The 13409-nt window shown below is 44.6% G+C and overlaps 1 protein-coding gene and 1 long non-coding RNA gene across 4 annotated transcripts in view; one reads left to right on the top strand and one right to left on the bottom strand.

Annotated features, from left to right (window-relative positions):
• Nucleotides 1–10589, top strand: part of LOC148510664 (uncharacterized) — a 77164-nt gene extending 66575 nt beyond the window's left edge. The window contains exon 3 of the long non-coding RNA XR_015869378.1: nucleotides 10415–10589. This is a non-coding gene — a long non-coding RNA (uncharacterized LOC148510664). The remainder of the gene's footprint in view (nucleotides 1–10414) is intronic.
• MATN2 (matrilin 2) overlaps nucleotides 1–13409 on the bottom strand; it is a 120858-nt gene that overhangs the window by 88204 nt on the left and 19245 nt on the right. For all 3 annotated transcript variants that reach the window (XM_088442617.1, XM_088442618.1, XM_088442619.1), the window contains exon 2: nucleotides 6529–6636. In XM_088442617.1, the coding sequence (XP_088298743.1) occupies nucleotides 6529–6634 (106 nt within the window). In that variant the 5' untranslated portion in view covers nucleotides 6635–6636. The remainder of the gene's footprint in view (nucleotides 1–6528; nucleotides 6637–13409) is intronic.

Consider the following 13409-nt stretch of genomic DNA (forward strand, 5'->3'; position numbering starts at 1 on the left):
TATTGAGCCATTGGAGTTATTGGGGTAGTGAGGGGAACTTGCTGGATCAAGGATCAACATACATCTGGTAAATCTGTTCTGCAAACAATTGTAACTCATTTTGCTGATACTTTAGTGCTCACACCAGGGTTAACAACGGAGTAGACAACCCTTGTATTTTGCGCTCACTTATAACAACGCCATCTGGTCTGTTTGTCCTTCCTTTTTTCGAAATGTTAGAAGCAGACAAAACTGCAATGGGTTTCTTTAGGAAAATCGATAAACGCAACTCGCAGCGACAGTTAAAAGAATGTGCATATGCTAAGTTAAAATCTTTAACTTATCAGCCCAGGGACTGTACCAGGAGAATGGAGACATTGGGAACCATTGCACCAAAGCTCTTCTATAAATACACAGTAATAAATATCATCCAGTATTACACTGCCTGCTGTCAATCACTGGGCCACAGTATTTTCTGACATAGGGCCTGATTCAAAGCCGCTCGAAAGCGGACGCTCGTTCGTTCCGAGCGATGTTTGCCCAACTGCGCATGCGTACGGATCGTAATACGAAAATCGTTTGTTCGCTAAATAGCGAATGCCTGCTAATATGAGTGACAGGAGGAGGCGTATGTGGGTGGTAACAGGGGAAGGTGCTTGAAAACGGGGAGTGGAGATCAGAACGCAGGCGTGCTTAAAGGTCAAAACGGGCGTTTTATGGGTGTGCATAATTAATACAGCAGCGTCACTGACCACGTCACTGGGTTATTTTATAGTCAGAACTGCTCGCAAATTTGTGGTAGGAAAAACCAACCACAAGAATAGCGAGCAGTTTATACGCTGGTCGATGTACTCGATTAATCTAATAAATAGCGGACATGACGTAGGAATGCGAGCGGCCAGGGGGCGTAGTTATCCAAAAAACGACCGCAAGTTTTGTTCGCTCGTTCAGACATAGAGGCGTGAACAGACCGCAAAGAGCGAACAGTTCATTTGAATAGCCAGCCCTTTTTTTGGAACGAACGACCGCAAATAGCGACCGGCTCTGAATCAGGGCCATAGACTCTTCCCAGGATTGCGAGACACCTCTAAAGACAACAAGGACGTGAGGCGCTTCCATGGACGAGATGGTGTATTTTGGCTGAATGCTGAGTTTGTGAGATAATTAGTGGAAGCGTTAGCTTACTATAAATGAATCACAGTTTTGCATTCAAAAAGGATGGTTCATTCAAGCAGTCAATAAAATAAAAATCCCTCATTTCAAGCATCTGTGACAGATTTGGTAACTCAGCACTTGTTATATTTTTGTTGTTTTTTTTTTACGGCCCAGGATAACTGGCGCAGGTGCCATAAACTCGCACTCAGCTCTCGGCTCTAAGAAGTGTTACCTACAGTAGTGCGGTTCTGAGGTCACAGCAGGACAGCGATGCAAGTGGCCTGGCAAAACGCTATATACACATCAGTTTCCATCACCATATTTAACATTGTCACGGGAAGCAAAGTTTCACAGATCTGAATTGCGTTCAGCCACTTAATGCCCCTATGGAACAGTGGGACCAGAAGCACCACGTACAGTGCCTTGCAAAAGTATTCACCCCCCTTGGCTTTTTACCTTTTCTGTTACATTACAACCTGTCATTTATTTATTTATTTTTATCTGAATTTTATGTGATGGATCTGCACAAAATAGTCTAATTTGGTGAAGTGAAATGAGAAAAATATATCTAAAAATTAATCTTTATAAATAAAATTCTGAAAATTGGCGTGTGCATACCCCCTTTGCTATGAAGCCCCTCAAAAGTTCTGGTGCAACCAATTACCTTCAGAAGTCACATAATTAGTGAAATGAAGTCCACCTGTGTGACATCTAAGTGTCACATGATCTGTCAGTATAAACACAGCTTTTCTGAAAGGCTCCAGAGGCTGCAACACCACTAAGCAAGAGGCATCACACCATGAAGACCAAGGAGCTCTCCAAACAAGTCAGGGACACAGGGCCTGATCCAGAGCCGAACGCTCTGACCAGAGCGCTCGCTCTGAATCAGTGCCCTCCTACCTGAAAATGGAGCGGCCTCCTGGCCGCTCACATAGCTGTGGGTGGCCACCCACAGCATATGCGAGCAGCCAAAAAGATGGACGCGATGGTCAAGACCATCGCGACCATCGGGCTTGTGACGAGACCCTGCGGTAGGGTCTCGCTGCCGCAAGCCCAGGAGTGATTTTGGCTCTATCAGAGCCAAAATCACTCCCACTGACATCATTATTGATGTCAGTGGGGCCGGCTTCAGACGGTAGGCGTTCCCATGGGAATGCCTCCGTCTGGCAGCCACGCCCCCGGCACGCCCACCAAAGGGGGCATGCTGTCACTCACCATCGACAGCACGCCCCCTTTGGTGCGAGACCCCGAGCGACATATTCCTCGTCGCTCGCCGGGTCTCGCGCATGCGCACGACGGAGCTCCCTCCGTCGTGCGCATGCGCACAACATCGACCCGCTTGCGAGCGTCCTTTGCTCGCGAGCGGGTCTGAATGACCCCCACAGTTGTTGAGAAGTACAATTCTGGGTTGGGTAATAAAAAAATATCCAAATCTTTGATGAGCCCCCGGAGCACCATTAAATCCATCATCATCAAATGGAAAGAGCATGGTACCACAATAAACCTGCCAAGAGAGTGTTGCCCACCAAAACTCACAGACCGGTCAAGGAGGGCATTAATCAGATAGGCAGCACAGAGGCCAAAGGTATCCCTGAAGGAGCTGCAGAGTTCCTCAGCAGATACTGGTGTGTCTGTGCATGTGACCACAATAAGCTGTACACTTCATAGAGCTGGGCTTTATGGAAGAGTGGCCAGAAAAAAGCCATTACTTAGTGATAAAAATAAGACGACACGATTTGAGTTTGCCAAAAGGCATGTGAGCGACTCCCCAAATGTATGGAGGAAGATGCTCTGGTCAGATGAGACTAAAATTTAACTTTCGGCCACCAAGGAAAACGCTATGTCTGACGCAAACCCAACACATTCCATCACCCCAAGAACACCATCCCCACAGTGAAACATGGTGGTGGCAGCATCATGCTGTGGGGATGTTTTTCAGCAGCAGGGACTGGGAAACTGATTCGAGTCGAGGGAAAGATGGATGGTGCTAAATACAGGGATATTCTTGAGCAAAACCTGTTTCAGTCTGCCTGTGATTTGAGACTGGGACGGAGGTTCACCTTCCAGCAGGACAATGACCCGAAGCATACTGCTAAAGCAACACTCGAGTGGTTTAAGGGGAAACATATAAATGTGTTGGAATGGCATAGTCAAAGCCCAGATCTCAATCCAATTGAGAATCTGTGATCAGACTTGAAGATTGCTGTTCTCAAGCGGAAGCCATCCAACATGAAGGAGCTGGAGCAGTTTTGCCTTGAGGAATGGGCAAAAATCCCAGGGGCAAGATGTGGCAAGCTCATAGAGACTTATCCAAAGCGACTTGCACCTGTAATTGTCACAAAAGGTGGTTCGACAAAGTACTGACTTTAGGGGGGTGAATAGTTATGCACGCTGAAGTTTTCTGTTATGTTGTCCTAAATGTTGTTTGATTCACAATATAAAAAAAACACAACTTCACAGTTGTAGGCATGTTCTGTGAATGAAATGATGCACACCTTCACACAATTCATTTTAATTCCAGGTTGTGAGGCAACAAAATATGAAAAGTGCAAAGGGGGTGAATACTTTTGCAAGGCACTGTAACTAGCAATCACTAGCAACATTTTTTAGGGTGGAACCGGCAATGTGTATTTTTGCCACTTCAGTGGCCCCCACTTTGCTCTTATGAGACTGCAGGAAGCAGGCGCACACACGGAAGCAGCCCCCTTTGGAATTTCATTTCCACTGTGAAAATAATTGTAATACTTTAGAGTTATCACTGTGTAACTGCAAGCGCACACAGGACTCAACTGCACACTTTAATGGCCATCAGGTCACACTTAGCTTACCATGTGGGACAGTTAATTGGATTTGCAAAGCTACCGGTGGGCGTCTCAATACAAATCAGCACAGCTGTGACATTTGCATATTTACACACAGCAGCTATGTGCAAATTCGCTGCTGCAGCAGCATAAGCGTCTATCTCTGAATAAGGCCCTCTGTGGGGCTGATGCAGATTTAAAATAAAGTCGGGCGTAAATGCTCCCACATTGCATGCCCTGTATATGAAGTGCATATTTGCCCTTATGCAGGGTATTACGCATCACAGCGCCTGGCCTGTCCCTATCGGTATGCTTGTTTCCTTACTGTCATCATCTGTGCACGCTTACATCCTTGATGCACAAGAAACGGCACAGATGGCGTACTGGTTAGCATTACTATGGAAGAGTTAATCCATGAATCCTATGCAGCGCTCCATCAAATAATAAAAGCCTGCATTTGCACAGTTAAATCCTAAACCTCTCACCCCAGGACTCAAAGGGAAAAAACTAGGGGACCCAATGAACCTGTAAATGAATGCTAGGAATACATATGATGGGTGTGCTATTTGTGAAAGTGTGGAAAATATATATACGTACTTCTCTGGACACGGTAATATGCTGTCACCGGTTCACTTGTCCGTAAGCATTGGGAATAAACATTATCATTAACGTGACTGGCCCTTGTAACTCCACACATGTTATTAGGGAGTAAGGAAACTGCATATAAAATAATAGCTTCACAGATATTTATTAAACACAACATAACGCAAGTAAAAAACATTAAAATCTAAACAAAATAAGAAATAAAGAAGTGACAGACGTGGATTCCTCCCAAAGTCCAAAATCATACTGGTGGGTTATTTGGATTCTGACCAAGAAAAGTGTATATATGTTTGTGTCTGTCCATATGATAGGAAATATAGATTGTAAGCTCTAACCAGGGCAGGCAATGATGTGATTGACTAAATATTTCCTATAATGCACTACGGAATAGGTGTGCCCTATAACAATGAATAAAACAGGAATAATAACACTTAAGCACAGCTCTGCGTAGCATGCAATTACGATGACATGCCCTCTGAGCTTTGCCCCTTCAGCTGGAGATGAAATGTACAGTGCGAAAACGCCCAAGAGACGTATTCAACTCTGTATTTGCAAGGTTTTAGTCAGGGGCGTTTCTAGAGAGGAGGGGGCCTGTGTGCAGTCTCCGACACGGGCCCCCTCCTCTCTATCCGGCGGCCGGCAGCGCACTGAACTGTGCGCGGCCAGTGCCGGAGTTACATACTCTGGGCACTAGAATGCGTCCAGAGTCTATAGAGTATGCGCAGGTCACCAGGAAAATGGCTGCAGCGTCCATTTTCCCTGTACTGCACATGCACAAATGACGGGAAAATGGCCACTGTAGCCATTTTCCAGTCGTTTTTACAGCGCCGGATGCCCGCACTGACGTGGGACTCCGAAGAGGTAAGTAATACTATGGGTGCAGGGTGTGCTGTGCGGGGCACCCATGGACCCAGGGACCCGTGTGCCCCCCACACCCTCCACCCATTATAGATACGCCTCTGGTCTTAGTATAACGCTAAATTCCAAACCAGTGCATGAAGAGGAGTGCAAACATTTTTTCTACCAACAGAATACTTTACTTTAATTCATTATAAGACTATTGCTACATTATATATGAGAGAACTGTAACAGAAATCGCAAGAATGTATTTTGAAGATTGATCTACTTAATAAATACTGATGTGAGTTTATGCATCATATGTTAGAGTTTAACAAAGAACCAGTAGGTGAAATGCGTGAGCCTTACTTACAGTTACACATAAGTGCATTTACACACTGCAAACATTTGGGACTTTCTCTGGGAGATCCCGGAGGGGAGGTCCAAGTGGCGAGTGACGGAGGCATTGAAACGCATTTTGCCTCATCATGGCCCCGTTCCCATTGTACAAGTATGCACAACTAAAAGATGCATTTCAATATAAAATCCTTGCACCGTGCACACACCTTGCATCCATAGAGTTGTACGTATCTTGCACTTGCAGGTCCTTGCACTTGTAGAGGCAGATAAGGAGTGAGAAGACGCAAGGTCGGCAGGCATGCTTTGCAATGTGTCTTACTTTGAGCTACATGGATTAATATATATACGTTAGCTATATTACATTTCTGCATGTATTTTGCATGCAGCATGAACCATCTTTAATGCTGAAAAACATGTTTATTTTACGGTAGATTTGTCACTGGATAGATTCTGTGTTTACTGGTTAATTTCTAATAAAGAAAAGGATGATAGGGCACCTTTAGAGAAAGTGTTTGAAAAAAACACATCCACATTTATTGTTGGAAAACTCTCAGACTATCTACTGCTTCAGAGCCCCCTCAGCACAACCAAACGTCACATTCTGGGCTAATAAAAAAACACAGAGGCAAAGGTGCAGTTCCCTTTTTTGTGGACTCAGCATTCAACCAATATTTGATGATATCATATGTTTTTGAATGAGTGATCAAGCCCCAATACAAAACCCTCTAGCTGTATCTATGACAGCGGCTGTCTGAGACTGGGGATCTAGATGTAATGTCTGGAACTGACTTACTTAATAAATTAGCTTGGATTTCGGCTTCGGTTTGTCCAACGGATTGTCGTTTCACTACCGCCTCTGTGGCCAGAAACAGCAGCGGGAGCATGACGCACGCATTCATGTCTGAAATAGACAGAAATAATCATGGATGAAATATACATACAATTGCCAATGACTTTAAGCAGTGCCAAACCCCACAATGCACATATAAGAGGATGATAGCCCGCAAATGATTTTATATATATCCAAATGGCCCTTGGCAGAAAAAGAGGTTCCCCACCCCTGCCTTCTTTCGCCTCTTTACCAAAGAAGCAGGAAGCACTAACGATGAGATGTAAACACAGCCTGTAAACTGACAATTAGGAGCTGATTGATTGGTACATCTCCCACAATGTCTGGCCTGGTAGCCATGGTTGTTCTACATATTTTTTTTTTTACATTATTTATTCAAACTTTTAGGAGCCAAAGGAAGAGCAGGTGGGTCGGTGCTAGCAACATTTCCCTGTAGGTAGATGTAAATGTCCACTGTATTACAGCATCAGCTACGTGTGTGTATAATAACAGGCCATTACGTGGGTGACTGCAGAGGTAACTACCTAAGACACTGAGGATCACATTAGATCTCCGTTTGGAAATATCCTGTGCATATCCATCTGGATTTAAACAACTATCCACACATGGACTTCTGAGGGCTCCGAGTGTAGCATATGGAACTGTGGGCCTGATTCAGAGCCACTCGCTCTGACAGAGCGCTCGCTCTGAATCAGGGCCGGGCTTTTTTTTTTTGGATTGGCCTCTTGGCCACTCACTTAGCTGTGGGTGACCACCCACAGCTATCTCGAGCGGCCATGATGATGGTCGCGATGGTCAAGACCATCGCGACCATCGGGCTTGCAATGAGACCCTTGTGGTAGGGTCTCGTGGCCGCAAGCCCCAGAGAGATTTCGGCTCTAACAGAGCCGGAATCTCTCCACTGACATCACTCGTGATGTCAGTGGGGCCGCCCCCAAACAGCAGGCGTTCTCATGGGAATGGCTCCGTTTGGGCAGCCACCCCCCCGGCCCGCCCACCAAAGGGGGCGAGCTGTCACTCAACATCGACAGCTCGCCCCCTTTGGTGCGAGACCCGGAGCGATGGAGTGTCCGTCGTTAGCCGGGTCTCGCGCATATGCACGACGGAGCCGGCTCTGCCGTACGCATGTGCTGTGGGCCACCATTGACCCGACTGCGAGCGCTCAGTACTTGCGACCGGGTCTGAATCAGGTCCTGTATACCAATAGGACCATCCCTTGGTGATAGGACATGGCAACTATACATTGGATATAATACGTTTCTCATATTCAGACTGACATTATCTTATACTCATCTTCCGGAAGTATATACAGGAATAGGCATTATTTAACCCATTAATCTGTTGGAAGAGGCTCATTGCTAATTTTTTCATTGCTCATTTAGGGGTCTATTTACTAAGCAGTGTTTGGAGACAGAGTGAAAAGTGATAAGAAAGTGATAAGGTGCCAGCCAATCAGCTCCCAACTCATTTTTCAAACACAGCCTGTGAGATGACAGTTGGGAGCTGATTGGCTGGCACCTTATCACTTTTCACTCTGTCTCTTAACACTGCTTAGTAAATAGACCCCTTATTGTTACATTTTAGTGTCACATGTACATTTGACCATCCATTGATTTTATTAAAGTGTTTTATTTCATGTTTATTCATGTATGTTATTGACACACATACATTGTAGCGCTGCTACCCTCTTCCATGTACCTAAGACACCGCGGGCCTGATTCCCTAAGGTACGCAACTGCGATTACGCACGCAATCTGCTGATTATTTCACACTGCGCATGAGTACGAATTGCAGTGAGTGTGCGTGAACCGGCCGCCACTGCGATTGTGCAAGTGTGTGTGAGGCTGCGATGGTAATTGATTGTACTGATGGTTTCGCTATTCTGCTAAACATTACAGAGGTGTGTAAGGTAAAGTGGGCGTCCTTATGTTTTGCTGAGTTTGCCATGCGATCGCAATGGATTAGATTGCTGTCGCAGTTGAACTGCGTGCGTAGGCACTAGTGAATCAGGCCCATACTTATCTACTCTTCATGAATTTACAGGAGACTCATGAAGACCAGGAAGGGGCAATGGCACACATGTGTTGGTAAGGAATAAGTGCAGCTACACAAAAAGCCACAATATTATTAGAGAAAAGAAGTAAAACTGAAGCTGCTGTACAAGCGAAACAGAGCAGTCAGTCCTCCCAGCTGCTATAGCCATCTTGTCTTAAAGATATTAACAGACCCTCTGTACAAAGAAGCTATAGTCGTCGACAACGAGGCCTTTGGTGGGCAGACAGAGTAAAAAAACTCTGACGAACTCTCTATTAAACTTTTGTTTAAATACATTTATACTGCGAAGTTACTTATACAATGTTTGCCAACCTTTGAGGACTTTAGTAAATATTTGTCCTGGAACCAGTTTAAGGAAAAACCTTCTCAAGTTACAGGCCATATAAAGCCATCAACATTTGTCTATTTTAATGGACCCATTAAAACAGGAGTTCGTTGCAAACTTGGAAGATGTCCCTGAGTTTCTTGGCAAGATCATTTACATAACTTCACAATAAACTCGCATGGAGCGCTAACATAAACCACAAATTGGAGTTTCCATCCATGCAGTCATTAAACGCTCAAAGCCGCTGATGAACCACAAACAAGGTATGAAAGGTATGGCTGGTGGTGCCTGGGGTTCTGAAGAGCTAGTTCATTTTATTGTACAATCTGATGGTTTGCATTGAATTTCCAGCCGGCCACCACATCCTGGTCGTTAAAGCACTGCCGTGTTTATGTGGTAAAACTGGCCGAAGATGCCATTCATCACCTGGTTTCTGCATCAGCACCTGGAACGGATTCCTTTCTTCCCTTCTTTGTTACATAAATCGAAATTAAATCTACATATGTCTATGTGTGTCCATCTTCTGCTAGTCAAATTCGCACCCTCGGTACCTAAGGGACCTTCCATTCATCACTTAATTCATCATGTTATAAATTACAGTTCGCTATGAACAGAGGCGATGGTTATTCCCCGTTAGGTACTGTATGATGGGTAATGAGACCGCTGACTCGTTATACTGAAACAGAAGATCATCTAAAAAGAACTTTACCCTGGGGGGATGGATATTTATATTATTTATTATTATTATTATTATTAGGAAGCTACAGTATCTTTGTAGGTGTTGAAGGAAAGATAAATTCACACTGTAAGGGTAACAGAAAAAGCGTGGACGTGCAGCAGCTGATGCAGACTTGTAAGTGAAACGCGTCTGGCCAGATATATTACTCAAAAGAAATACTCTGAATAATAGTGTATTTTTAAGAACTGACCAGCTGCATGGTAGATGCAATCTTTACCACACATTTTTATTCTTCCTGCCTTTATAAGTCAATATTTGTTAAAAAGAATAATGTGACCAGGTCAGGGACCCGCTCAACAAAAATAAAGTGGCCGCTGAGGGACCTGGCAGAGAATGGTCGGAGCCGATGCAGGAAAACGGTTATCCCCAGATGCAAAATAGGCAGTCGTAGCTCCAGACTATGATGGCGCTGTGAAGGTTAAGTTCCGGCAATGTGACCGCTGCGCTGGGACAAGTGCAAAAAAACATGTAATTATTTTTAGTGTACCCTGCAGCCATGGGCAAGATAAGTCCCAGGCTGCAGGGCTGTACTAGGGTCACTGTGTGGGGACACTGTGTGCTGCAGAATGCTGGGCATTGGGAAAGTTAGCTTCCGTTATCGGCTGCACAAAAGGGGTTAAGTCTCCATGCTAGGCAACAGGAATAGTATATGTAATGTGCGGGACTGTGAAATGTAGAATATATATTTAAAGCAACATGTTTTTTTTTAGACAAACGTAATGTTGAACGCTGGAGCTGGGAAACCTAGAACCTGAACAACAGTGCAAGGAGGAGTGAATCCCAGCACTGCACACAGAGGCCAGTGCAATGTATATATGTATAAGTTATATTAAAAAAATATATATACAGTATATGTTCAAAACACAACACCTATAGGGCGCTAAATACCATACAGGTTTAATATTTTAGTGAATATTCAATATGTCCATCAATATGTACATGATTAAACAATTTCAGACCAATGTGTCTCTTAGTTTGAATTGTTCTTCCTGCTTGAGCCAACAGATAAGTCCTTTATTACTGTGTTGGGAGTCCAAGGAGTTCTGTCAACAAACCCACTCACCAAGGAATCACACAAAATAAAGCCCATTGGCCACTAATTAGTAGGAAGCAGAATAAAATTTTATTCTTGATATTTAAAGTTGTATAAAAAATTTCTAACATCATGCAATAAAAATGTGTCATCAGTAACGCCACTTTTGAAAAACTGGAATTCAATCCTGCCGAAAACCCTTCCGAGTGTGAGCTCGATGGCAGGGACTTTTCAAGTTGTGGCAATTAAACATGGCACACAAATCCTACGCATTGCATACCTCAAAGAGGCTTCTTCAGGGTATTGGATCTTTAAAGGGTGATACATATAAAATAAAAATAAATATAGCGGAAGGTACAATAATTAAACAATCCATTCCACAAATTTATCATTTCAAATACATTTACAATTGTATACGATGAAAATAAATATAGCAGATGGTACAATAATCAAACAATCGATTACACAAAATTGATAATTTCATATAAATTTACAATTGTGTATGGTCACTTAACTGTAACCCTTATCCTGAGGCGGTATAATTAGATGATGCAACTGGACCGTCATAATAAGATCACTTTCCACAAATAATATTACAGAATCCCAGCACTGTGCACAGAGGGCCTGATTTAGCAAGGATCGCAACTGTGATTACGCATGCAATTGGACGATTGTTGCGTTCTGCGCATGCGTATGCATCGCAGTGTGTGTGCGCGAACTAGTGAGTATGGAAACCCATCACTGAGATGCCGTACGCCGACCGAGTACTCACTGCGTGCGATGAGGTTAGCGGTTCCTGAGTAAGGTCAGAGCTTGTGCAAGTGTGCGTGAGGCTGCGATGGTACTCGATGTTACCGATGGTTTTGCAGTCTTGCTAAGTATTACGGATGTGTGTAAGGTAAGGTGGGCGTCCTTATGTAGTGCTGCAATGGCATAGCGATCGCAATGGATTAGCATATCATCGCAGTGAGACTGTGTGCGTGATTGCAGACGGGATCGCAGTTGCGATCCATAGTGAATCAGGCCCAGACCAGTGCAATGTATATATGTTTCAGATGTATAAAAAAAACAAATGGAATATACTGTATACACAGCAGTTACAGTCAGAGATCTGCAGGAAGGACTAATAATAGTATGCAGCCTCCTGAGGGTCGATTGACTCAGGAGGTGCAGAGAGAGCTGGCAGTTGCAGCCAGCTAAGTGTTACTCTGGAGTCCTGAAGGCTCCAGTCTCGGTAGCAGGGAGACTGTTGCCCCAGGGTTTAGCTACCTACTCTTTGGAAGCCATTTTAGGTAGGGATGTGCAGGCTTAGATTAGTTCAGATTTTCCCGCCAAATTTCTGATTTATTTTTTTCCCGCCAAAAAATCGAGTCTCATAAAGAGGCAAACCGTCATCCTTCATGGATAAACATCATCTTTCATGGACTTCTGTTGAATTTGGTGGGAAAAACCGAACTAATCCGAGCCTGCACATCCCTAATTTTAGGCCAGTCCCTGGAGCAGCTCTCTTCTAGGAGGGAGATGAGAAGATAACATTCAGCCTCCTAGGAGGGATTCCAACCCCGCGGCTAATTGCCCGCGCAAGGAGATTCAATCAGCGGGGTTTATTCCCCGGCATTAAGCTACAGAGATGGACTTTTCCTTGCAGCTTCGGGAGCTACAAGAAAAAGTCCGTAAGAAAAGGCACCCTCTAGAGTAGGGGTGGGCAATAAGCGCCCCCCCCAGCTGTTGTAGAACTACACATCCCAGCATGCCCTACCATAATTTTGCTATTTGACCTTGTTAAAAATGTTGCAAGGCATGCTGGGATGTGTAGTTCAACAACAGCTGGAGGGCCGCTTACTGCCCACCACTGCTCTAGGGGTTAGTACGCAGGGAACACTTTACGCGGAATCAGTGAGTTAGTGCACGTTGATACCTGGTTTACCGCACAGCGAAAATGTTATTTTATTTGACTTGCGTTCCCCCTGTACGGCACGGGAAATCAGCCATGGGGTAAACCCTGCAGCGCTTGCAATTCCGCCCCTCTAGACTTCCTGGACCCTGGCTGTGGTCAAGGATTGGACTTTCTCCCCAGGCAGCCCCATGCACAGTGCATGCATCCTCCTCGATTGTTTTACAGGGGCTAGATTACCCAGTGCTGCATAATGTGCCAGAAATGAATAAAAAAGGCTCTCTGTGAGCGCATATGTATACATCCTCTAACATCTAGAGGAGTATAACTTCTGTATGCTGCAGTACAAGTGCATTTTTAAAGACCTATTATTGCAGCACATAAACTTTCTCACCTTCGAAATATGCCGCATCTGCTTGTATCCTGTGATAAGCAGGAAAGCGCAAAACGATTTTCCATTCTCCAGCTGTCTTGAGGTTGAGCCCAGTGTCTCTAAGCTCAAGCCAGCTACCAAACGCAGCACTGGTCCATAGCGAGCGGCCAGTGGGGAGTTACCCAACACAACTAGGAGGTGTTGAAACAGCCTGACTACACATACCCAGAAGTGAGCAGGTCCAGTATCCAGTGTAGGAGTCTCATGGAAGAAGCAGTTACGTACAGTGAGAAGGAATCTCTATACCCAACTCAGGGCATTCCAGGAGTATAGTGATCCTTCCCAAAACTGTACCCCTCCCTGCACCTGCTTTAATAGCTCCCAATCCCCCTCAAAATCCAATTG

This window comes from Taudactylus pleione, unplaced genomic scaffold (genome assembly GCF_031769625.1).
Source record: "Taudactylus pleione unplaced genomic scaffold, aTauple2 ptg000314l, whole genome shotgun sequence".
Lineage (NCBI taxonomy): Eukaryota > Metazoa > Chordata > Amphibia > Anura > Myobatrachidae > Taudactylus > Taudactylus pleione.